Source organism: Oryx dammah, unplaced genomic scaffold (genome assembly GCF_014754425.2).
Source record: "Oryx dammah isolate SB20612 unplaced genomic scaffold, SCBI_Odam_1.1 HiC_scaffold_8, whole genome shotgun sequence".
Taxonomy (NCBI): Eukaryota; Metazoa; Chordata; class Mammalia; order Artiodactyla; family Bovidae; genus Oryx; species Oryx dammah.
In genome coordinates, this window is record NW_024070192.1 from 30,151,415 (window position 1) to 30,178,872 (window position 27,458).

The window sequence follows — 27,458 nt, forward strand, 5'->3', positions numbered from 1 at the left end:
TAATCCCACTTACAGCTTATTAAAACAGTATCTGTCATGTCAAACAATCAAAATGGTTGTGATGATAATTTTCTGATAATTTTTATCTTTCAATTTGTTAATCCATTCTGCTTGAGCTCACTCAGCTTTTTCCTTTTGGCCTATCTGTTTTCAAGATTAGATCAGTCAAGGCCATCTATAACATTTTATTTTCCAGTTGCTGAATTTTATGGATTGTTTTCATCCCTGGAAGGCACTCCCACTCTCAAGCTGCCCTATGGCTTTAAATGAATCATGTGTATGGTTTACAAAACATGGGTGTAATTGCTTTTTACATTTTCATGTTAGTGGTTTCTTACATATACATGTATCTCTTTATGCATTAGTCAGGACTTCATATATCAGAAGCTAAATCTCATTTTCCCTCCTTAAAAAAAAGGTTAAGAACTGCTTTACAAAGCTTTATGTTTCCTACTTTTACACAGAGAGATCACAGAAGTAGGGTATAAAGAAGAAACACTCAGAACTAAATGAATAACAGCAATGAGAAGTATTTTAAAAAACATGAAATGTTACTTGAATCCTTCTATAAATGTGACAGGGGACATTTTCTCCCCACAGAACTCTATCAGAAGCTGGAGATCGGTCCTGCACACCAACCACACTTCTGCACTCTTTTAGTGGGAAGCCAGCTCCTTTAAAAAAGCAGGAAGCTCTTCCTTTTCGACTGTCTTTTTCTGCCTGCTTGCAAAAGCTCATGCAAATCCTTGTGGCCTTGTGCTCTTTGATACTAAAGAAAAGCATTGATGAAAATGGCCTCATGTTCCTTTATTTTATGAGACTGCTTAACAACACTAGAATTAAAATATTCCCAACGTTATTTAGAAAATACTGTCATTTGAGAAGCTAACTGACACTATAATAACGATGAAATCCGACGATGGAAATCAGTGAGATTTTTTTTTAAGTATTACAAGGCTTCCAAAAGAAATCAGAGCCCAAGACAAGTGGAGGGAAGCAATAAGGATAAACAGGAGAGGATGAGGAAAGTATTTGTGCGCCCAATAGCCCTGACTGAGGGTGGACGCCATGCTCAATACTGCTGAGGCCTGTGGGGGGTGTGAGAAAGTTCTGGAAGAAGAGCGGGACAGTTGTGTGCGTGAGAGGCAGGCAGGGCTAGGACACTAGCCTGAGGAGGAGGCAGGACAAGACTCTTGGCATTTGTCATCACAGAAAGAATCCCCCTATAGAGGCTGCAGCTTCCCCAGCAGTTTAAAACCTACAGAACCCAACTCAGCCCCTGGAACAAACTGAAATAACACGGCCATCTAAACGCATTTCAACTTAAAACATTTCTAAAACCTTGGTTTGTGTTCAGCTTCCATAATAAACTTCTGCCTAATATAAATCATTCCACTTTATTTCCTCCAGATATTTCTTTGCTACAATTGAATGGTTTTACTCCATCATGAATCCTTGACCACCTTTTTATTCCTTTTGGTGGTGCTGGTGAGGGGAGGGGGGTCAGACAGCTCCAACTCAAGGCCAATCTATTTTTTTAAAAGACTTTTTGATGTAGATCATTTTATTTTTTTTAATGATGTAGATCATTTTTTGAAGTGTTTATTGACTCTGTTACATCTGTTTTGTGTTTTGGGTTTTTGGCCCCAAGACATGTGGAATGTTAGCTCCCTGACCAGGGATCGAACTCGTACCCCCTGCCTTGGAAGGCAAAGTCCTAACCACTGGACTGCCAGGGAAGTCCCCCACTCTGTGTCATCTTTTATAATATCTAGGGACCATTTGATGTTTATGAGCTTGTGTTGCTATTTTCTGAGTCTCCATACTTTTGTCCGAAGCCTCTATTAAAATCTATGTAACTGGAACAGAAGACAGCAATTGACATTATTAATCTTATCACCCGGATTTATAACTACTGAATACATACAAGTGATAATTTTTTAAATATTTTGAAAAATAGACCCACAAATAGTCACATAAACCCACTTTGCTTATACTGCTTTTTATTCAAATCGTCATTAAAAACATGTTCACTGTGAAACCGTCATCAGTCTCTTCACTGGGGAACAAGGGAGGGTGCAACAGGAAGAGATGGCTTGTGGTTTACAGGAGAGGCGTGGGGGGGGGGCAGTGGGTAGAGCTGCTTGAACCTCCTGTAGCGCTGTTTTGATGTAAAATCGGAACAGAAAATTAACTTTATTTGAAATGAACTGATCCTTCTCCAAGCAGCTGATAACACATGGTAAAAGCACACTGATTCTAGATGTTCCCGAATGGAAAGCCTCAGCTCTGCAGACTACCAGCGCATGCATCCACTTGGCCAAGCTGTTTTCCTGCTGGTAACTTCAATTCCTGTTTTAAAACCATGCCAACTCCTCTTGGGTGTTCTGGTGAGGAGAATGACTTTCTTTACGTTTTAGCCAAGACGATTCCACCACAATATCTTATGAGAAAGCCACAAGGATGGGGCACACACTGCAGTGACCAGGCTGGGGAGGGGGTGGGGCGGGGAATGGGGGGAATGCATTTTAGAGAATTATTTTGACATTTAAAATAATAGGGAGGGAAAGAAGCATTAAAAAATAATGTGCTAATTAATTTTTTTGATATATTCTGATTCCACGGGCCAAGTTTACTGAGGACTGAATTAAAGAATTTTTTTTTTTTAAAGTGGATGTGCTTGTTTAAAATACACTGTTTTGCATAGTGGTGGTTTTAAAATGCAAACAAGTCAAACCAAAGGAAGAACAACACATAATAATGTAAGCTTGGGGGAATGTGCCTGAAGTGGGAAAGAGGAGAGAGTCTGATAGCTCTAAAGCACTGTAAAAGAAAAACTATTTTAATTGAATTGAATTAATTAGCTTATTTTTTTGGCTGTGCCATGTAGCATGCAGGATCTTAGTTCTCCAACCAGGGATCAAACCTGCACCCTGTGAATTGGAAGCACAGAGTCCTAACCACTGGACTGTCAGGGAAGTTGCTCTAAAACACTTTCCAACCTCAAACCCTGGTCATTTGAGAAAAATACTCTATTGTTCTCGCCTCTGAATATACCTGAAAACTTTTCACCTGAAAAGAAAAAGACAGACTGGTTCTGGGGCCCAGACCTTGCAGGACACAGTGTTCCAGGCTCACAGGACCTTCCCAGCGATGGGTGTGATTTGGGAGGGTTCTTTTTCTTTTTAAATGCCACAATATGACAATCTCAGAAGAAGTGACGATAGCCTGACCCGGCTGAAAGGTGCTGCACTGACCTGATTGATGGAGTTGGCAGCGCAGGAAGCCAGGCCTGTTCCAACAAAGGTAAGCAGGAAGCAGGACCAGTCAAAAGGCGCTGGAGCCAGGGCGAAGCCGGCCGAGGTGGTGCTGACGACCAGGGCTGCAACACAGAAACAAACCAGGAGCTGTCACCAGGCAGGGCGGAGGGTCCCAGCCATGCAAGCCTGCCTCCAGGCGGACCAATCCCCACCGCAACAGCACGGACTGCAGGCTGACCTTTCAGGGGAAAATTAAGCTTTACAGAACATCATTCCAATAATAAAACTCTATGTTTATTATAGAAAAATGCCATTACACTCAAGGGTAAAAACTAAGATGGGTGTTTCAGATCCAGTTGTTCACTTATTCATTCAACAAACACTCACTGTGTACCTAATCCACAATCGGTACCGTGCTGGACGTGAGGCATTGTGCTGAGCAGGTTAGGCTCTATTCTGCCTTGAGGTCCTTGTACTTTTTATTCCCTCTGCCACTTCCCATGGCTGGATCCTCCTCATCTTCCAGGTCCTGCCTTAGAGATCATATCTTAGGGAGAATTGCCCCATCATCTCATGTGCAGGAAGCCCTCCAGGGTGACAGCGCCCTTGCGCTTCCTTTCTGGTGCTTGTCACTCTGGCTTCTGCCTGGAATATAAGCTCCACGGAGGCAGGCGCCCTGACTGTCTGGCTCGCTGCTACTTTCGGGGATCCCACTGCACCAGGGAAGGAGGAGTATTTACTGGGGGCTGAGGAGGCAGGGTGGTGGCTGTCACACTGCAGAATGGCAAGCTGAGAAGTCTGCACTCGTCTGGTCGAGAAGCCGTCTATCACTGGCTGTTCAACCGGGAGCAGTGGGCACCCTGACGTAGAATATACAGAGGGACCATCTGAGAGGCTTGACTATCAATCCACAGGGAACGAGGGCAGCGCCATGGGGAACCAGATACATAGAAGGGATGACTTTCTCAGTATATCGTCAGCAAAATCTAGAGTTACCAATATAAAGAACAACCTTAGATCCCAGGTCAACATTTTGTATTGTGCTTTGTAAATAGGTTTAAAAAATCAATTACCATCATGGTGGAAAAGACAGTATCATTATTAGTGAAATGTCAAACTAAAAATACTGTAAGAAGAAAATTCACTTTGTTTGAAATCAAAAAGGGTATGTAGTTGCACAAAACCAATGGTTATTATTATTTTTTTTTGCCCCCAGAACTTGACTGGGTGATGAGCAATAAACACAGAACATTCGAATTTTTGACTAATGGGTCAACTCTTGAACTGAGAAGAGATAGCAAGTAGTTTGCAAAAAAACTGACAGAGAGAAAAGGACAATGCTTTAGTAAGACTTAGCAATGATTAAATCTACAAAATGGAAATACTGCCTCATTTAAAAATATACAAATTTTAAATGGTAACACATTAAAAAATGACAGGGACCATTATTACTAGAGAGGAAGAAATCTGAATGTTTGTAATACATTTCCGAAAAAAGATCAAAAGCTAACGAAGAATGTATTTTTACTTCATCAAAGCAATTAAAGAAAAAGAAAGGGAAAGAAAATTGATAAATTGTAAAACTGACCAAAGCAATATTCTGGCACAGCACTGCCATGATGGTAATTAAACTTTTCATTGATTTCCAGGGGATTCATTACGTGGAATCATTTTGCAATACCAGGATCTCATTAAAAGTGAATGTAATATAGTCTTTCATTAATAACACTGGAAATTATATTTTATTTGGTAATCTCGTATTCTGTCCCTTCACAAATAAACAGAAAATCAATGTGGCCAATGAAGCTTGACCCATCCAGTAGAGGCCCAGGAGCGCTGTCCTATAGTCCCAGGGTGGACTCCAGAGACCCAAGGAAGAGGGACAGCCCCACTCCATGAACTCCCCACAGCAACCCTGCTCGTGGGTGGGTGTCTACCCCACACAGACTCCACAGGCACCTGGGGAGATGCGGGGTGAGAAGGCAGCCCCAACACCCAGCACAGCTGCAGTCCTGCCCTCTACTCTGCTCGGAAGCAACACCGGGTCTGACATTAAGACTGTGGGCACTGCCTCCTCCCACCGGCCAACATCACTGACGAGGAGCCACCAGATATGGTCTCTGGTGTGCCTGCCTCCTCTGGGAGAAGCTCTTATGTTCTCTATAATTTAAAAAAAATTTTTTTTTAATTTCACACAGTCACAAGCAGGCACGCCCTGGCTGGCCCAGAAGAAAGCAAACCTCCTGGAAGTGGACTGCCTGGGGACCATGTGGTAGAGAAGCCGAGGCGGCCCCCAGGAGCACAGCAGTCCAGGGACCTCAGTGCCAGAGACACAGAGAGATGGACTCTGCCAACAACCGTGGGCCCGGAAGTGGCCCTGTGCCCCAGGTGAGAAGCAAGGCCCCGACCCACACAGTGACTTCAGCCTGGAGGGACCCTGAGCAGGAACCGGCCAGGTCAGGCCTGGACTTCTGACCTTTAGAAACTATGAAATAATAGCTTTGTGCTATATTAACCTGCAAGCTTGTACTCACCTGTTCTGCAGTAAGAGAAAACTAGCAATACTGTAAGGAGGGTGGCATTTGAGGAAGACGAGATTTGACACAGGGGACCGACTCGAATGGAGGGAAGATGGCTTAGGGACCAGGGAGAGGCCTGCAGGGCCTCAGGGAAGGGACAAGGGCCTGGGAAGGGCAGCCATGGTGCCGATGGAGGTAGAGCAAATCACCTGCAGGCACAGGCCTTCAATAGGGAATAAGCCTAAGTGATTACAGCAAAGGAGCCAAACAATTCAGTAACTCAGAGAACAAAAGGACCCCAAAAGGTCAAAGGGAACTTGGGGTCAGCTAGCCTAATCTCTGTCCTGATGGAGGGGTGGCTTCACCAGGGGCAGCCTCCTGTGGGATGGGTCTCAGTCTCTCAGTCCCTCTGTTCCAGACCAAGTCAAGACAACTTCCTTGAAATACCTAGCTCTGGCTGTAACTCCTATCTCCGGGGCAACACTGCACAACCTTCAGTCATGCAAATGCCACCACCTCCAGCCCCTGTCTCTCCAGGCACAGCATCCGCAGGGACCAGCCACACAGGACCTCCACGCTCCTGTCCACACCGAGTGACACCTTTCAGAGACGCACTAGTTTCTACCATAACAAGAGCACTCAGGCCAGTGCCTGGCAAGTCCTAAGGACCTAAAAAGTGGTGCTCTTGGTAACTGTTAAAATGTGGTTTGAGATGATCTATTTTTCCAGCCACTACGCTTAGACTTAACGTTTCAAAGCAGTGCCTTAAGGAACGTTGACAAACAACAAAACACTCCACACAAGCTCCATGCGCCCCAGTTTTATAACATCCAGGGGAGGGACCACAGCGCAGTCCTTAATAACTGTGGACTAACTATGATGATGACAAAAACAAAACATACATTTGGGAAGCACTCTGCAATGCCAAAGTGCTTTTACATTTATTTAAACCCCGGAAACACTGCACTTCAAAGCAGTGTGTGGATACTTCAGGGTTATGGGAAGAAAACATGAGAACTTTCATTCATATTTCACTTTTTAACTCTTTCTTCTAAAACACATATTTTGCATATCATAAAATGAATATAATACATTGGGATGAGAGCACATAAATTTTATTTACAAGTAATAACTATACATTTTTGTTACATACAGCATTTATATACAATAGCATAAATATTTTATAAATATACACACATGCGCTTAAAATTTTTTTATTGATAAAATACACAACCAACAAACTTTGGAGAGGCCTGCTCTAAAGTAAGCAGCAAGGCAAGCACTGGGGAGCATGTTCAATTTTATACGTGGAGATCCAGGAGCCAGCCAAGGGCAGTGAACTCAACCCGCGGCCTGACCAAGGGTCATCTGAGTTACACATGACATATGGCTCTCTGCTATAAAGGTTATACTGTAACAAGTCCTGGAAAGAAAGACATTTTCAGAATAAAATTCCACTGAAGGAAGGGAAGACCAGCTGTGCTCAGCTGGTTGGTGGTGTCCAACACTTTGTGACCTCATGGACTGTAGCCCGCCAGGCTCCTCTGTCCATGGGATTCTCCAGGCAATAGTGGAGTGGGTTGCTATTCTCTTCTCCAGGGGATCTTCCCGACCCAGGGATCAAACCTGCTTCTCCTGCACCAGCAGGCAGGTTCTTTACCACTGAGCCACCTGAGCAAACACATACACATACACACCACCCAGCTGATCAAATCACCACCAGCAGGCCAGCTGTGCTTTCGGGATATCCTTGCACACGAGCCAAGATGCTCCTGCAGCAGAGATCCTAAGGGGAACAGCCACAAGTCCCCGAGCAGGGAGCCCACACCGAGGCACACCCACCGGGCACATGCCCCTGCTTCTGCACCTAGGGGGCTCTGTCCCTGCAGAGGGTGGCTCCGCGGGTCCTGGCGCTCCAGCTCCAGCTCATTGTCTGCTTCCAGAGCAGCAAGCAACTGCTGAAAGGTTTTCCCTTTTCCAGTATACAAGAGGTTTTCTTGAAGCAGTGGCTTATTCAAGAATGATTTTTTTTTTTTTTATAAAGGCTCAATACTTTGAGAACTGCTGGTCTCTGAGTACAAGCATAATGAAAGTGCTCATGCTCCCTCTGAGATCATCCATTAAAAAGAACTTTATCTCTCTTCTGAGATCATCCATTAAAAATAACTCTAAAGATGATATTAAAAAACTGGTCATCTACATCCTGCTTCATCTCTCTCTTTCACTGCCTCGCTGTTTTTCAGCCCTGGCCCCAAAAAGAATTAGAGTGAAAAACAAAACTCCAATAAATCAATTCAGATAATTATCAACTCTGATAAAAGATTTGCTTGAAAGATGGAAACCGCTGACTAAATGAGAGTTTGAGATTCTCTATAGATTTCAAATTATCCTTGTGATCTATTATATCTCATTATCCTTGAGAGCAGGGACTATGCAATATTATAAACCAAATCCTATAGACCTGAGGTGTATTTTCTTTAAATCTCTTTTATGTACAAAGCAGCCAGAGAACAGACAGTTAATGAATTTGTGTGTGGCTTTGCTCACTGGTGGCTCCAAGCAATGGAATGTTTTCATTAACAGATCTCAGAGTTCAAAACTATACAACTTAATTAAAAGGCGGGAATTAGGTCTTTTCTGATTTTCAAACGAACATGTATTTTTTACTTGATAGCTGTACTTATGACTTCTTCCTCTCTTTTCGTTTCTGTTAACACCATAAGCTTCAAATGGCTCAATTTCTAATTTAAGTGAGTCTCGTAGGCTTCACGGCTTGGCTGTGTTCCGTGAACCTTCTGACAATTCTGTTACCCACACATGTATGGAGGAAGGTGGCAATTCTTATGCTTATTGTTTCGTTCAGATGAAAAGTCAATTGATGAGAGACAGGGTACTTTTTTCCTCGGCTACATTAAACACAATCAAGCAGAGAGTAACTGACTACAAACTGTGACCACGTCGGGTTAAAAGATAAAGACTTCTAATGGAGATTTTTAATAACACAGCTGCAAAACTAGGAACTTGCAGGGCCTTCCAGTTTTCCTCTTTATTTTTTTCATACTCGGTGACCAGAGGTGATAGTCTTAAAAATCCAGGACCAAATTGAAACTCCTAACTTCAAATTTACTGAGCATCACTATTACAAAAATGAAGCACTCAGTTCAGTCCCCAGGAAATTCCCCAGGAAGCACTTGGTTTGCATCCACAGCATTCAAAGAAGGAAATGAAATAGCCATCAGGTCTGTATTAAAAAACACATCCAGAAAAGCTGTTTGCATCCAAGTTAATTAGGCAACACTGAGTGAGACCCTAAAACTGTTCTTTCAATCACAGTGTTTCCTTGAACTATTGAAGCTTTTCTACTTTTTCATCCTATTTTTAGTTTTCCTTTTCAACAAAAAAAATATTTCTTCTCAGTATACTCAATAACCAATACTTTATGATCTTTGTAATTAACTAAAAAAAGTTTCCGTAAAACTGATGCTTATTAAGCTTTTAAGAAGTAAAAACAGTCCTTTTGAAAAATCAGTTTGGCAAGAAGAAGCTATTAGTTGAGCAGTTTTTACTAAAATAATGAAGATTTTTCTCAGTTTCATATCAATGGCAACAGGTGAGGGTGACATGGTGAAAAGCAGACAGAAATATGAAACACAGTGGCCCAAGGTCACCTGTTGCAGGGACAATACTTCACAGCTGCCACTGACTATTCATCGGAAGGACTGATGCTGAAGCTGAAGCTCCAATACTTTGGCCACCTGAAGCGAAGAGCCGACTCAATGGAAAAGACCCGGATGCTGGGAAAGATTGAGGGCAGGAGGAGAAGGGTGGGACAAGAGGATGAGATGGTTAGATGGCATCACCAACTCAGTGGACATGAATCTGAGCTAACTCTGGGAGATGGTGGAGGACACAGGAGCCTGGTGTGCCACAGTCCATGGGGTCACAGAGAATGGGACACAACTTGGGCCACGGCGTAAGGGAGCACCAGACGGCCTGCCCACCTCCTCTGAAGAGCGCACCACCCATGTGAATACAGATCAAAAAACATGCCTTGTGTTTTAACAAAACACTGCTATGTTAGCACTCCTCTTTTCATTCTTAACCTCCAAATTTACCATCCCCTGCTTAAGATATAAAAAGAATAATGCTACTGTGCAAAAACTTTTTAGCACTTAAAGAGATAGCCTGGTAGCAGCCTTTTAAGTTCACTTCGGTAAGTTTCTCATTCCTTAACCTTAGCAAGTGAGATGCTACCGTACTTCACTCTGAACTAGAAACTAGGCCCTCGAGGACACCCCAGAATGATAATCAGGCATCTGCAGGGCTGGGGAGCCATCGATCAGGCCCCTCCAGAGATGTGGCTAATACAGCCGAGCGGGGAGGCCTGACTGTGTGCAGAACCTGAGAGAACGCCCCGGGTGCAGTGATGCGGCTGGTTGCTCATAGGAAGTGGGGCAGGGAGAAGAGACAGGCAGAGAGAAGAAAAGGCAATGACCTGTGAGAATCCAGATAAACCAAGAGTTCCCACTTGATGAAAACCAAAGCTCGATTTTTGTTTGAAATGGGGAGCAAGGTGGTTTGCCGAGCATGAAGCCGAGGTGGTGGAGAGGGTATTGAGTGAGTTCTTTGGATAACAGTTTCTCAGAGTAGGTTCTGGAGACCCTGCCAGCCAGGGCCCTTCATTAAAATACAGATCCCTATGCCCCTACCCCAGACATGGTGTGAAAGAGTTTATGGAGACAAGGCACAGGAATCTGCATTTTAACAAGCACTCCAAGTTGCTCAGACCACACCTGGCGATTCAGAACCATTAAAGGGAGTGGAGTTCTCCAGGCAGATAATGGAATCTGGGGCAAAGAGGACAACTTAACAGGATGACAGGCCCTCAGTGACTTCTAAGTGTAACAAAGGCGTGAAAGAGGGGCTGCCTGGCTCGCTTCTTTGTTCTGCTGAAGTTTCGCCAGCAACCTGAACTATTCAGTGCAGCCTTGGGCCAGCTGGTCTTCCTCCGTGGCACAGGCCAGTCAGGACAATTCCCCAGCACACAGGAGGAGTCTCAAACACGTACCTGATGATCGAGACGGCAGGGGAAGACTGCTGACAGACAGCCGCACACCCGTAACCACCCCTGGGAAAGTATATGTCGAGGCGGCAAAGCAGCTTTATTTAAACACGCTGCATGGGAAGCGCATGTGTCGTGTGGTCCCACAGCAGATTGAGAGGTGCGGTTCTACTGTCTTTGGAAAACGGGGGGTAGAAAGCCGGGCTGCCCGCATCCTCTTCCTGGGAGGGGATGTGCTGCATAAAAAGACAGCCTTGTGGGCGCTGTGAGGACATCGGGAAGCTGGCTACACACAGCACTGACCAGGCTGGACTCAGATGCTCTGGTTTTTTTTAAATGATAGAGGCATTTTTTACCCCGTCCCTTTTAGCTGGAGAAGCCATGCCTGCTATACAGCCCTGGCCAATGAAATGTAAGGAGATATTCCTATCAAAACCTTCCCCTCCCAAGTAAAAAGCCTGCCCTGGCTTGCTCGATCTTAATTTCTGGACCAGGGCTGAACTCGCACCCTTGGCAGTGAAAGCACAGAATCCTAGCCATTGGGCCACCAGCGAATTCCCTAAAAAGGCCAAGTCTTGTTAAGGAGATTTCTGCCTTTCCACATCATCCCCTTTCTTCATTCTTTCTGCCTGGAATACAACATGATGATGGGAGAGTGGCAGCCACCTTGTGGTCTTGAGGACAAAAGCCAGAAGCTAATGAGAACAGAGCAAACAGCAGGGGCCAACTATGTTAACAAAATCCCTGAGAACTAGCTCTTGACTCCTAATCTCAGACTCCTTGATACGAGAGAGTGTATAAACCCCTCATCTGCTTAAGTCACTGTTCTTCAAGTTTTCAGTTACATGCAGCTGAGCCCACTCTCAACTCATAGCTTTTTCTCCTTCTCTTCATAAAAGTTGTCAATGCATCTTTGAGAATGATTATCATCCTCATGAAATTTAGCTCTACATTCCTCTAGCATCTACCACCCATCTCATACTTAAAATCAATCCAATTAATCTTGGGTTCTTTCTCTGGTAGCTCAGCTGGGAAAGAATTAATCTCAAACCGTATTTAAAGCAGTGACATCATCAGAAGACAGAATAGCCCAGATGAAAATAGTTTTCATCTAACTTGGAACACTGGCTGAAGCATCTACATGGCCCACTCCCACCAGAAACCAACTGAAATGATGGAATAAAAATGAAAATTAGAGAAAAACCTACATCAGCAATAAATTAGTTAAAGAGTGGATACTAAAACCCTCAAGAAATGTTTGTTAAATACAGTGCAGATGAGATGAAACTGAAGACAGATGCTGAGGGATGACTTGTGCCTTTCACTATTTGAGTAGCAGAAAATTACCAAGTGGTGAGAAAATGGATGTGTGTGTGTGCTGAGTTACTTCAGGTGTGTCCGACTCCTTGTGACCCTATGGGCTGTAGGCCGGCGGGCTCCTCTGTCCATGGGATTCCCCAGGCAAGGACACTGGAGTGGGTTGCCGTGACCTTCGCCAGGGGATCTTCCCAACCCAGGGGCTGAACCCGAGTCTCTTATGCCTCCTGCATTGACAGGGGGGTTCTTTACCACTAATGCTGCCTGGGAGGGGAATAAAGGCTATCTAAGGGGACGCTGCCTTCTGGCTGCTGTGGAGGGTGAGGAGTGAGGAGCAGAGGCCAGGGGGAACCGTGGTGTCCTGGACCCACTTTATGCAGCAGCAGGACTGTGCTGGGGCAGCTGCGCCGCCTGGAAAGGAGAGAGAAGGGGCCGGAGCAGAGAGGATACAGAGCCTTCCTTGATGTCGTTCTCACCCAGTCAAGCTGGAGATGATGTGGAGGACCTCAACCCGACGGGCAGGCCCCCACCCACACGGCCCTCCACAGCGGGTATGCCTGGCAGGGGAGCTGGAGAAAACGCTGAGCACAGACACCCTGTGTGCTGAGAGTGGAGGCAGACCATGAGAGAAACCAGACTTGGGGAGCAGGGCGCTGGCACAGCGGTTTCAAAACCACACTGGAAAAACCTCTTTAGAGCACAAGTTCCCTTGCTGGTAGCTCCCTCTGCATCTCCTTCAGGCCACAGGAATGTTTTACCAGCAACAGACTGAGAGTCTCCATCCTCGAGCTGAAAACGCAAAAGAGGCAGCCAGGGATGCCACGTCACACAGGGAGGGGTGTTCTCGTGCGCTTTTGTATCTTCACAAAACACCACTTGTTAAAAGAAAAGGCCACCAAAAACTGTGGCACAAAAAGATATTCACAGAATTAGGAATTTTTTTTTTAACTGTAGAAAACATTTACATTATGATCTTATTTTTGTTTAAAAAGCAAAAGTATTTGAATGGCATGTATGGAAAAACATTCTGTGTGTGTGTGTTAGTTGTTCAATTGTATCCGACTTTTTGCGACCCCATGGACTGTAGCCCGCCAGGTTCCTCTGTCCATGGGATTGATTCTCCATGCAAGAATACTGGAGGGGTAGCCATTCCCTTCTCCAGGAGATCTTTCTGACCCAGGGATCAAACCCAGGTCTCCTGAGCCACCACGGAAGCCTCAGAAAAACATTCTAGAATACCCCAAAATCATCAAAACAGGTATCACTTGGATGATTATATTTAGAATTATAAGGAGGGTCCCATCCTTCCCATTTTGGCTTCTCTGTATTTTCTATTTGTTCTAAAAGTAAAACTCAGTAATGAAAATACTGCTTTAACATTTATCAAGCATACAAATATTAAGGTAATTATTTCAAAATATATATTAAAATTTAAGAAACTATAACAATATTTTTAGGTAAATGTGAAAAATCTTTTATGCAGTATCTGAGAGCTGATAATTACAGTACGTTGCCCTTTTTAAGCAACCTAAAATAAAACTGCATCCTCTATTCTTGGGGTTTTTTTTTTTTTTCCTTTTAATAAAAAGCAGCATTCTAGGTTCTGGAGAAAGAAGTCCAAAAACTGGCAGGCTGCAGTTCACATTAGTTCTGTCAACAGCCTAATCTATTGGCTTCAATAAACAAACTATTTTAGTGTTCTGGTCTCAGGAAAAAAACGTGCTGCAGCTTTTCAGCACAGACATTATTCAGGAAAAAATTTCTGCTTTTTATTGACCCATATTAAGTGTTAACTTGGTTGAGTCACCAAAGTGTCTTATGATCCTAATCCAAATAAAATTTCTTCACCCCAGTGTGGTCCTTGCAACAAACTCCAAAAACATATTGTAAATAGCTCGGCTGGCAAGAGAAACTCAAGTGAGACACACTATAACTTCTTTATAAACTCAGTCTTACTTCCTTTCATAGGAAAAAAACAAATCTTTAAACGGCATTAGCTCCTGCAGACTTTGGCCCAGATCCTGGTATAAATGAAAGAGGCCCATCCTGCTGCTACTCTGCTGTCCTACAAATGCATGGGACACATGGTCACTATGTGGTTCTTCCTTAGTCTACAGCTTATTATCCTTGGTGTGTTACAGCTAAACACAAAGGAGGCGAAGGAAGAAAGACAAGTCTATCAAAGTGATCGCTGCCTCCCAGGTATTTCTGCCTTGGCTATCATGAGCTATAAATGAAATGCCCAAGATGTAGAGTCCAAAAGAAACCAACTGATAAACACCAGGGATTTTCTTTAAAAAAAAAAAAAAAAAAATCCTGCAGACTCCAAGACATGTATGAATTCAAGTCATAAAATAAATAGGGAGGCAGAAGGTCAAATAAGAGAGTTGGGGTCACTCGAAGGGTGTTGCCTCTTTAAATGGAATAAGCAGAAGGAAATGACTTGAATTCAATTAGCTCATCCAGAAACCGGGGGCAGGTAATATATAAAATGATATGAGAGACGTTCACTGCCGGGACTTTTCCATCTGTGGCTGCAGGGGAGGCTGCTCCCCAACCCACGTGTGCATCTCGCCCGTGCACACCTCTCCTGTGTGGTCCAGACCTCCCCCCTATCCCCTGCCTGCAGCTGCGCCCATGCCAGTCATGGCCAGGGTTGCTCAGGCTCTCACAGGAAGGAGGAGGCGAGCCCTCCACGCCCGCCAGACCATGGGGGTCTGGGCCGGCCCTCTGCCAGTGCAGCGCCTCCCTCACTTTCTTGAAGGGTGGCCCAGGACCACCTGCATGCGATCATCTGCACCCGTGCCAAGGTGCAGAGCTCTGGGTCCCGTCCTGGGGCTCCGGGATCTGATCCCCGGGGATGGTGTCCAGGAAGCGCCATGGGAACACACACATGTGCCACGCGTGCTTCTCAGCAGACTGATGAGTCAACACACACCCTACATACAGCACAGCCACCGCTAAAAGAGCGATTCAGTCATGGCTGGGGATTTCAGACCACGTTTTAAGGATGAAGCCCTGCTTGGATACACAACACTCTGAAGGTACCGAACAGAAAAAGCAATACAACAGCTGACACGAAAGGGAGGAAGATGCTCCCCGCTAACCCCCCAAACTGATCCTAAACCAACTACTACCCTTTCCCATAAACCCTTAAAGAACTAAGCATTATGAAAACAAACTTTAAGACATCATTCTAAATTAAATATTTAAAAGTACCTCATTTGAGACTCTAAGAAGAAGAAACACTGATAATTAGTTCCTGATTTAGCAGCCTGTCAATGCTGACTTCCTAACTGCCAGATAAAACAACTCCATGGCCAGGTTTTTTAGGAGACCTCTAGCATTTAAGTGTTGATCACTTCCTTTATGGGCCTTTTCCGTGATGAAGCCCTCTCCTGTTTCCCTTCCTCTGACCACATATTCCCTTGCAGGCCGCATTACACATTCTGCCCAGTGCTTAAAAGCAGACTGGCCCCAAAGTCTTGTCCTTGGCTTTCTGCTCTGGCCACTTTACACCTGACCAGCTTACCACCATGGCTTCAGGTCAACCCTATGCTGAAGACCCCATGCTCTTCCAGCCCGGGGGTCCCGTCCTTCACAGCTATCGCTCCCTGGGCAACTCCAGTTCCGTGTGTCCAGCACTGCCCTTTCCTCACACCTGGTCCTTCTCCCTTCGGTATTGCCATTCTTAAGTCTCAACACAATCATTCATCCAGTCTTCCAAGCAGAGAGCTGGACGTTCTCCAAGGGCAGGGCAGCAAGCTCAAGAGCCTGTAAGTTACATCACCCGGCTGATGAATTTATTTTTTATTTAAGAAACGAGTGTATAGGTTTTAACATGGTCGCTTCTATGCAGTTTCCAGATGTCATTCCATTTAACACTCAGTACACCCCTAGGAAGTAAGTTATCGTTACTAATCCCACTTTACAGATGGGTAAACTGAGGCACAGACGTACGGAACTTGCTCAAGGTCACTGAACTAGTAAGAGCAATGACTTGAGAGCAGGGACTCTGGCCCAGAGATCACTACACTCACTTTCCAGGCCATGACTTTTCTGAGGCAATGACTCAAATCTGCTAAGGTAGTGTGCCATGAGCACAGAACCAACAGCTGTGGCTATGTTCCAATAAAACTTTATTTACAAAAAGAGGCAAGCCTCGCTCAACAGTGCTATCACCAGTTTTCTCAATCACCCCTACACCTTACAACGAAATACCTTCAACATGGTCCCCAAGCCTTAAAGAACATAGTAAAAATACAGATGTGCCTGAAAAAAACACAAGTGAAGGCTTCTATAACCTCAGGGTGGTGAAAATATTTCTAAGCATTAAAAAAACTAGTAAGGCTTAATACATGAAAGTCAAAAATTCCAATGGGGCAAAATAAAATAGAACAAAACATCACCAAGTAAACATCATAAACAGAAAAAGCAAAATATGACAGAAAAATTTTCATGCATATGATAGATGAAATGCTGATGCTCTTTACTGACTGCCAAGAGCAGGCCAGAGCAGGACCAAGGGAAAACCCTTGAAAGGATCTAACTGGATATGGGGGCAGACTGGTCTCCAAGGAGGCGGGAGGACTGAGCATGGTGGGGAGGATGGACACACCCAGCTGCTAGGACGGGGTGGGAATGGGGGACAGGGGAAAGGGAAGAAGTCTGTTTCTGGGGAGGAGCTTAATCATTCCAGGTTACCATGTTCCCTTAAACTCAGGCAGAGTCCGGGCAGGAGGCACCATGAAGGGAAGGTACCCTTGAGTGGGTTATGAGTAGATGAGAAAAGGAAAGTCAGTATGGCAGGAAGATGGGACAGAGAGGGTAGTTAGGACCAAATGCCTCAGGAGTTCTGGACCTCAGCCTGCAGAGGGGGTGCAGAACCTCGCAGGGCTAACAAAGGAGGTGAGACTGGAGATGATGCTCTCAACGGAGAGCAAAGAATTAAGACTGACTCCAGGGTTTCCCGTCTTCACTTCCCCATCTGGGGGAAGTGAAGAATGCTGGTATTACTGACAGAAGTGGGGTGATAAGAGAAGTAACATGCCCAGAGGAGTGGAGATACTGCAGTGCACACAGAGAAAGATGTCCCGCTGCTGGGGGAACTTATTTCCGACACCTGCAGACAGAGCGGTCTCATCTTGGAGGTGACATCCTTACGATCGTATCTGGGGTCATTCTTAACATGTCAACACATGATTCGCACACTGCTTGTGTAAGTGACACAAGATAACTTCTGCAGGAATGCGATGACTGCTCTGCCATCGTGAGACACACAGATAGCACCTGTGATCAGGCTCACTGTTAGTTACCCTGTGCAAGTCTTACTGTGATTCCTCGGCTCGTTTGTCAAATTCCTGTGTCTATCTGTCATCCCCCCAAAAGATTTAAAGTGAGCTTGGTGGCTGAGGAAAGAAGTCATCTCTTTACCTCCTTCTGCCCTGAATTTCAGGCTCAACTCTTGAAAAACAACCACCCACCCACTACTTTTCCCCTGATTCTCTCTACTCTGAAAATGCTCTCTCATCTGTTCCTTTCCCAATTCTGCCTCAGTAACACTGCTGACCACTTTCTGTCTTCGAAGAATACGTAGTGTTACTATATTATCCACCCACTCCCCACCTGTATTCTCCACCTCATTCTCATCCAAGGGCTTCTCTGGTGGCTCTGGCAGTGAAGAATCACCTGCAATGCAAGAGACGCAGGTTTGATCCCTGGATCAGGAAGATCCTCTGGAGAAGGGAAATGGCAACCCACGCCAGTATTCCTGCCTGGGAAACCCTATGGACAGAGGAGCCTGGTGAGCTGTAGTCCATGGGGTTGCAAAGAGTCAGAGACGACTGAGTGATTGAACCACCACCATTCTTATCCAAGAAGGAAAGGGGAGACCAGGCCTTCAGTCTGCAGGGTGGGCCAGAACATGCCTTCTAATAGGATTAGCACAGAATAAACCATTTTGAGGCTGAGCTATGAGATGAGGTGACAATAAAGCTCGGCCAGACTCCCAGGGGGCCTGTAACAACCAAACGACATGAATCATGGGTTAATACCCAAGCAGATACAATAAAATTTGGTGCAGTCTGCTAGGCTTCAGCAAAAACATCTGGTACCAAACTTCTTTGCAGAGAGGCAATCTATATCCCTAGGTACATGGGACAATCCCAGAGGCCCTATGAGAAGCAACCACAGCAGTGAGCTGGGGGCTCCGGCACCTGTGGGTTCACGGCCCATCAAGCCCAGCAATGTGGCCCTTCTTGGTTTCAGAACTGAATCAGGATGTATTCTCTTACTGCGTCTTTACAGGGCAGAAGGTGTAAACACACGAAAGACAAGGAAACAAGCAGGACAGACATTCCGTCTAACTGCAAGTGAAAGAGAGACTCTTTCTAGTATAATGTTTTGTTGTTGTTTAGTCTCTCCGCTGTGTCTGACTTTTTTTGCGACCCCATGAACTGTAGCCCACCAGGCTCCTCTGTCCACAGGAATACTCCAGGCAAGAATGCTGGGAGTGGGTTGCCATTCCCTTCTCCAGGGGATCCGCTGCATCCAGGGACTGAACCCAAGTTTCCTGCACTGGGAGGCATATTCTCTACCACTGAGCCACCAAGGAAGCCCACAAGATGTTCAGGGTAATACTACTTACAATTCTGCATAAACAAAACCAAAAATTTGATTTCAAATCCCAGTTAAGTTGAAGAGAGGAAAAAATACTAAAAGAGGACCTGCAGTTTAAAATATTCCTTTGGGGCAGTAATAAAATTAGTTTGTTTAACTAAAAGAATAGTTTCAAGTAAGACTGACGAGACCAAAAAAAATTCCAAAGTACCTGTGAGTTTGATTTTGGACAGCCGGGCCAGAATTCCTGGCAAATCATCTGCACGGAGCTTCATCTCTTTCCACTGCTTCTCTTCTTTCGTCTCTTTCCCCAGAGCTATGGAGCCCTCAGTTACTGAGGTGGGTTCTAGTTCTATCAGCGCTTTTTCACTTGGCTTTCTGGACAGAGATAGGCTGGAGGGTACAAGAGGTCTCATCTCGCATATTTCTGCTTTGGCCTCATCCAAAGAAGTTTTTTCAAGGAAAGGAGATTCTGCTGGTTCTGGCTTTGGTTTTATTTGCTGCTTGAGGCTTCTGTTTAGTTGTGTGACATACTGAATTGAAAAAAAAAAAAAGGTACACATAACTTAGGAAACTGCGGCCCAAAATGCTCTTAAGTGGTTGTTCAGTAACACTTTACATCAGTCCGACTTCTACAGTACTTAAAAGATTTTCCTGCACCTCTATAAATACTCACTGAAATAACTATTAGAGTGTGTTACATGGGGGTCACTCTACTAAGATATGGAGAGGACAATTAACTGGTTTTCAGATTCTATGACTTAGAAAAAATCCTAGGGGTTTAAGTTCCCAGAAAGAAAGATCAATTGATTTCTTATTCATCTCCCCCAGGATTTCCCCTGACATAAGACTCAGAGTTGCAGGTTTAACATACCAAATACAGTGCAAAAGTTTTCTAGACTCAAGAGCCCAAGTCAACCTGCTGACTTTCCTTGTTGCCCAGCCAGCAGTGCAGAGAGGCTCCAAGGGGACCACAACCCAGGGCTCAGTACCATCAGGGCAGTGTGTGTGTGGAGAGAATTGGGCTGAAGACTCAGACAACCTCTGTTACTTACTAGCAAAAAGGAGTAACTGTGGCTAACATCCATGAGGCACTTTACAGTTTTAAACAACATATATCCTTAGAGTTTATAGGAGACATATCTCATTCAGTCTTCTCAAAACTTGTGAAAGAAGACAGATCGTTACTAGTATCGCTTACTTTAACTTTCAAATGAGGAAACCAAGGCTTGGAAACAATCTGACAGAGCCAAGAATATAAAACTAGTTAGTTACAGACGCTCCTAGAACTGAAGCCCTTTCCTGATAACTAGCTAAATGACTTTTCCCAATTACATCGCCAAGGCTTGAAATTACATACACTTGTCTGAGGAAGGAGTTACAAACTCAGGAATGAATTCAGAGTTCTGTTTACATATAAAAAGCATCCTATGTATTTGAGTTTCTCTTCTAAATATCCATTATCCTCCATCCCCAAGTTTACAAGTCTGATTATTATTGGAGACTAAAATCTCTCATCAAAATGAGTTTTATTAAGTTAAAAGATTTTAAAAGCTAAAATGGACATTGTAAGGTTAAAAAAAAAGATAAGAGAAATGTCAAATAGGACTTCAGATTATGAATTTGCTATTCTTTCATGCTTGCACTGAAATTATGAGTTTTTAGCTGTGGCTTCTTCATTCTATGATACTTTATGATTTGAGAAAGTGGCAAATGTTAAGTTACCATGCTGACGACAACACGGAGTCAATCTGGTCCAAGGTCTACAAACAGACTGAGCTATATTATGAACATCCACTGTAAAATGCCTAGAAAATCACAAGAACTCAATTTGTTTGAATCTGTTCAGAAGTGCACGTTTGAATCTCACTGCTGATGTAAAATAACAGGGAGGACCTACTTTTGACGCAATTATTTCTGTATTACTGATGTATTCACAGAACTTTAAAGAATTTAAAAAGATGAATTATAACAGTTCAGCTTTTCCTAACTGTGGCCTACTCAAAACATGCAAGCAGCTTTCCATCTTTCTCCAGACTTAATCAATAAGGTCGAGATCATACTTTAAAACTCAAGACACCAGAGTTATTCTGGTTTCAGTTAAGCATAATCAAAACAAGGGATTAACGTTGTGGAAAAACTTAAGAGGGCAGGAAATAAAAGTCTTTTTCAAAGAGTACTTGTTGCAGCTCTTCTGACAAAAGGAATTTCTGAAATCCCCTTGAACAGGGAAAGTAAAGGCAGAGAGCCCAGTGAGCATGGTCTTCTGAACCTACCATGCGCCGGAGGAAGTTAACGTGTTGAAATGTGACCCACTGCTGATTGACGTTCCTGAGAAGATGCAGGAATCTACGAGATGACTCTCGCATGGCTCTTCTTTCTAGATACCAGATGCATCTTCCTCCCCAGCCTATCAAAGAAAGAGGAAAAAAATTATATCTCACCAAGCGATGACTGGACCTACCCAGAAGCAGAGCCAGCACCCCGGTGGGCAATGCATGTGTGATGGGTCTGAACTCTGAAATGATCTGATCCAGACTGATGAATGAACAGTTATTGATCGGCCCTGCTCACTGTCCGAGTATAATTCTCCAGCAGAGTTAGGGAACTTGTTCATCTCAGGATCATTAAAAGTGAAAGTGTTAGTCACTCAGTTGTGTCCAACTCTTTGCGACCCCATGAACTGTAGCTTGCCAAGCTCCTCTGTCCAAGGGATTCTCCAGGCAAGAATACTGGAGTGGGTAGCCATTCTCTTCTCTAGGGGATCTTTCTGACCCAGGGATTAAACCTGGCTCTCCTGCATTGCAGGCAGATTCTTCACTGTCTGAGCCAGCAGGGAAGCCCTCAGGATAATTATGCTTTTATTACATCAAAGGTTGAAATGACCAAGCCATCAACCTCTTAGAGAATCAAATGTAAAACAATCAGCTTGGTCACTTTCTAAAGAGGATAAAATGAGAAGCCCAATTTTTCTCAATAAATAACCATAAAGTGAGTGAAGTCGCACAGTCGTGTCCAACTCTTTTCAACCCCATGGACTGTAACCCACCAGGCTTCTCCGTCCATGGGATTCTCCAAGCAAGAATACTGGAGCGGGTTGCCATTTCCTCCTCCAAGAAATAAGAGTAAACCGGAAAATAAATTTCAGATTAATATTTTGGCCATATCGGGTAAGCCAACTAAAAGACAGAGGAAATTGCTCTCACTAAAGTATGACCCTATCAAGTTGTTAGGAAGAAGCTATTTTCGGTGTATCCAAATGTGGCTTTTAGTCATTCGTCTCTAAACCTTCTCTCAAATGTCAACAAACCCAGTGCTTCTGTGTAAAGCCTCATCCTGGGAAAGCCTCCGACAGGAGCACAGCACAGACATTCCCCCCACCACCCCCTTCTTTTAAGTCTTTTCTCCTGTGGCTTCCATGACCCTAAGGACTCCCGGTTCTCATCCACCCATCACTTCTCCATTCCTGAAACCCTAAGGTAATTTTTAATCTCCAAGCCATTTCTAGAGTTGCTATGCCTGTTTCCATCTGCTGAGGATCTCCACGTGGATGGCTTGTAATGTCTCTCAGAACACTTTAGTCTCACCCTTATCTCTACTCTGTCCTCTACTGCAGATAAAACCATCGCCTACGTGAGATTCCAAGACCACCTTGAACTCTTCCTTCATCACCTAATAACCATCAGCTCCAGTCAACTCGGAAACACTGGTCAAATCTGTCCACTTCTTTCCCTGCCGCTGAGAGATACAGACCCTTATCATCTCACACTTGGATACCGTGGAGTTGTCGGATGCAAACCACTTGTCCTGACTTTGGTTAACTCCTTTCCTCTCCAATCCCAGTCCCACAGAGCCAGACGGTTTCTTTCTGAAGCCTAGAATATACATCATTTGCCCAATCATGTACGTGTGACTCACTGTCCTGCCCCATGGTTTCAGTTTGCTCATCTTTGTTTATGCATCTCCTTGCTTGCAGCGTCCTGTTTCCACTCTGCCTGTCAAATGTCGAAGTTTCTTTCAAGTAGTCTAACATTTTATACTCTTTTTTGTAGCACTTCTTAATGCAGATTGTTTCTACATCTTTTTTTTTTTTTTAGTTCATTGAAAGCTGGGACTCCATCCTGACCTCTGATACAACAGCTAGCAGACTGTGTTCCATATAAGAATGAGATGAGGGCTGATGACTTGGTTGCCCACATCGCTCACCTGGACACGGGGAAGGAGAGCTATCACCACCCCATGGTAACCACAGCAATTATTTTAGACTGGAGATAAGTCCCCTCTTCACTGAAATCATATCCTCGGCCCTCGGGTAAATACGACATGCTTATTTTCCACATCCATGAATATGTGGTGTCTGTGTATGTGTATAGAAAGGAATGGTAGTGTTGAAATCAGTCCACTGATTGAAATTTCCTTTGAATTTAGTCCTCTTTTTTTAGTCTATCTTTTTTTAATGGTATGTATTTTTCCTTTCTTGCCTTGACATTGTTCTCTGGGATAACAGAATTTCAATATTAAAAGGTTATGTCAAGAAGACACCAAGTTTTATCATTCTACACCTTAATTGCAAAACCAGTTGTGAGTTCCACTGGTCCAGTGAGAAGTGTATGTTCCTGGGAGGAAAAGAACCATCTTGGAAAATATCTCTCAAGATTATGTGGATTAAAAATGAGACTTTATGGAAATAAAACCAGCTTGGAAACAGCACTTTTAAATGATGAAAATACTTCAATTAGTCAAAACAATCAATGTCCAGAAATTTAAAGCCATTTTGGCCCTGTGTAAAGAAATATAAGTTTGAAGGTACACATGGCTTATAACAAATGCATTAAAAAGCAGGACACAAATGATCACATCCATTATTCACCATCAACACTGAGTCAAGATTGTAGGGCTTTAAAAATGAAGTGCATGGATATGAAATGGAAAGGTTCTGAAAGTTTTCAATGGCTATAAAACACTGTTAAGCTTTTGAAGAACAGTTGGGCATGACGAAACCCAGGAGGGCATGTAGACGCCTGATACAGTCCCAGTGTACCTTTCGGCCCCAGCAGTATATCTTCCCAGTGTATCACAGCAGGCTGCATAGACCACTTAAGAGCAGATCTTTTGGTTCATACCTTCAGGAAGCCAAGCTGTCTATTAATTCCTCCCATACCAGCATCAAAAAGACAGATCCAGCAACAAACCGTTTGAACCACAAGCAGCCCACTTCCTGAACTGGGGAATTCTGAGTAGTGAGGTAGATCTGTCCTATAGGAAGCTGAAAATACAGAAATGAAAGCAGAAAAGAACCCCATCTTGAGCAATGCATGCTGGAAAAAACCTCCCTACAGAGGAGATAATTCCAGCACTAAGAAAGGATGAGCTCTCTGAGAATGAGTGTCTCAGGTCAGAATCGAACACTCACAGTCAGGGATGAGAGAAGGTAACAAATTCAAAAAGAACCACAGACCCTTCAAATAAAATGTTTCATCGTGGAAAATTCCAATCATATGCAACAGCAGAAGAATCCAATGAGCCCCCATTACTGATCCCCCAGGTACAACAATGCTCAAATCTCGGCCAATCTTGTTTTCATCATCTGTACACAGTCCCACTTCTCACCCTCCTCGCGCCCTTTGAACCAGAAGAGACCTTTGAGATCATCTAGCTGAACAGCCTCCGTTTATAGAGGAGTAAACTCAATTCCAGAAAATAAAGTTGATATGCCCTGAGATCACACAGCCAAAAGAGACACACAGAATAACAGTATTAGGAGAAAAGAAGAGAAAGGAATTTCAGAGTAATTGTGATCAATATTGCCAGATGGGAATTCCACTGAAGGTCCAGTGTTTAGGACTCCAATCTTTTACTGCCATAGGCCTGAGTTTGATCCCTGGTTGGGCAACTAAGACCTCACAAGTCCCGTGGCTCAGCCAATAACAAAAGTTTCTGGGATTTCCAAAGGGAGTCCATCTTGAATATGGACAAGCAGTGACACATTTCTCACACATCAGTTATCACCCTAAACTACTGGGACAAGACAATGCCCAACCTCCACTTTAATGTCTCCATCAGGACGAATTTCATTCATTCATAAATAATTACTCAGCACCAACAATGCACACCAGGTATTGCTTCGGGCACTAGAGACACAGAGATGAGCCAGAGAGAGACCATCCCAGCCTTTACGAGATTCAATCTTGCAGTTGGGAGAAACACACAGTGAATCAGTTATAAGTAAGCAATCAAAGGCTGTTCTAACCATAATGAAGGAAAGAGGGTGATGTGATAAGAGAGGGCCAGGGGTTCTACCTAGATAGTGTGCTCAAGCCTCTCTTAACAGGAAACATTCGGGCTGAGACCCAGCCAAAGGGCAAGAAAGCACATCTACACTAAACATGTAATTGTGACAGGTGGGCCTGGTGGGATTACATCAGGGACCACGATAATGGTAGAAAGACAAAAGCCTGGGGGGCGGGAGACGGTTATGGCCCGCAGTCCGAGGTGGTCACCGTCTTTATTATTGTCATCATGACCCTTTATATTGGAACAAGGCTTCCGGGTTGGGGGCGGTGGGGCGGCGGGGAAGCTGAGCACTTGCCAGGTTCTTACAAGTGCAACGCACGAGTAACTTACACATCGCTAGAACCTATGGCCCTGAGAAGCCAAGAGGCTCGGGGAGCCCCCAGGTTCCTCTCTCCTGAGCCTCCAGCCTCCGAAAACTGAAAGAAGCACCAGACATCGCCTCCCCTACCCACCTCCGGCGGCTAGGAGATGGACGCGGTATGCGGACCACCGGAACCCCAATGCAAGGCTAGGCCCTAGCTCCGAGGCCCCTTCACTTCAGGCAGCCCCGTAGATCACTTCCCTCACCGATGCCCCAGCCGACCTCGCCAAGGGCTCTCAAGGTTGCAGACAGGAGGAACCACGGTGTAGCACGTGGCAACGAGAAAATAATTTCCCCAAATCCGTGCCCGAGCTGGGGTGCAGTACCTGTCAGGAGGCGTGAGGAGAGAGTGTGCGGGGATGCGGCCATCACGCAAGAGTCCAGCCACCCCCTGGGAACCCCGCGTCCTCACTCCTCACCGGTTGCTGGGCGCCGCCATCTTCCTTCCCCGCCCCCCCGTGGGAAGAGCGACGCGTCCGGTTCGTCACTTCCGGCAGGCGCGAGGCGGAAGTGAAGAGCTGCGGCTGGGGTTAGGGAGACCGCAGGGCGGAGTGGCCCCGGGGCAGAGGGGCCGGGGTCTGAGGTTTTTTTCGCGCGGACGCGAGGTACCCGGGGGTGGCCGAGGCTTCCGAGGAAAGGCTGCGCGCGACGGCGAGCCCCCGCCTCCTGCCCCGAGGCCGGCATCCCTGGCGGGACCCGAGGGGCCTGGTGCTAGGCTGGGCTGGGCCGGCCGGGGGCTGCTCGCGGGCCGCTTGCAGTTACTTCCTGGTCCTTCTGGACCGCCAGGAGGAAATGGTTCTGGGGACGGTGCCTCCACCTTCCCGCACCGTCAATTACAGAGTTACCATAGTCGCCGTTAAGGCGGGAAACGATGAACTCGGGCTCCTGGACCCCGAGCCACCCCGAGGAATCGTCTGAGCATCCCGGGATGAGAAAGGTGCGTGCAGAGTTTTAAGATTTCGGGCTCTGGAGTGACCTCTGTATCCCTGGCTGCACCTTCTGGCCTTCTGACCTGTTAAGCAAATGGCCCAAGTCCCCTGAACCTCGGCTTTGTCGCTGCACGACGCAGATCCTAATAGTATATATTCTTTAAGATGGTTGAGAGAATTAAAAGATGTCTCTGCAGTAGGTAGCCAGCCAGAAGCCTGCCACGGCTAAGAACTAAGTTAACATCTGTGCCCTGGTTAGGAGGGCAGTGGTCAGCAGCTCTCTCTTCGTCTGGTTTTGGTGTTGGATTTCTGCAAGTAACAGTGCACTGAAGGAGAGAGATTCAGTATCTGAAAGAGGAGAGAGAGAAATAGGTAACTTTCTAGGAGGGTAGTTTCTCTGTCTTCAGTGATAAGGTTGTAGGTGGGTCATCTGAGTAGATGCTAACTCTTTCAAAGCCTTGATGAATTTACTGCAATAGATAAAGACCTAGCTTTCTGTAGACAAAATCCTAACCTAAAATGCAGGATACACTCAGTTGACACAGAGCTATCTTTCTAAAAGCAAAATAGATTTCAAAGCCTAAGGATAGGCAAAGGATATGAATAGAGTTTTTCCAAAGAAAATATACAAGAAGAGTGCGAAGAGAAGAGGTGTACATCATTAGCCGTAAGAGAAATATTACTTAAAATCTCCTTTAGATATCACTTCATGCTCCTTGAGGTGGCCCCAGTCAAAAGTACAGATAAGAGATAACACCGAAATGAGAGTGTGGGGAAACTGGAAGCCTAGTATGCCACGGATGGGAGTGGAAAATGGTGGAGCTGTCTTTGAAAACAGTCTGGCAGGTTTTCAGAAAGTTAAGGGGCTGTCACATGACTCAGCCATTCCACTCCTAAATGGAGAAATGAAGACATACCAACTCACCAACAGAATAGGTGGTGACAAGACAGGCCTTGTTTGCGTCTTGCTTGAGGGAGGCCTCCTGCTTAGAAAGGGCCCCCCGGAAAAGGTGGATGCTCAGGTACTTCAGGAGCTGGGCTCCCTGGGAGGGCGGGGGAAGCTCTGCTCACGCCTCACGGCTCCTGGGTGGGTGTGTG

General features: G+C 45.0%; 1 protein-coding gene across 1 annotated transcript in view; it reads right to left on the reverse strand.

Annotated features, from left to right (window-relative positions):
* The window catches only part of LOC120867441 (protoheme IX farnesyltransferase, mitochondrial), a 107,808-nt gene extending 81,914 nt beyond the window's left edge, over positions 1–25,894 (reverse strand). The window contains exons 1-4 of the mRNA XM_040245940.1: positions 25,758–25,894; positions 21,053–21,186; positions 18,988–19,309; positions 3,258–3,382 (exon numbers count right to left, since the gene is read on the reverse strand). Coding sequence (XP_040101874.1) covers positions 3,258–3,382; positions 18,988–19,309; positions 21,053–21,186; positions 25,758–25,800 — 624 coding nt within the window. The 5' untranslated portion in view covers positions 25,801–25,894. The remainder of the gene's footprint in view (positions 1–3,257; positions 3,383–18,987; positions 19,310–21,052; positions 21,187–25,757) is intronic.
* Between the last annotated feature and the right edge of the window lie 1,564 nt (positions 25,895–27,458).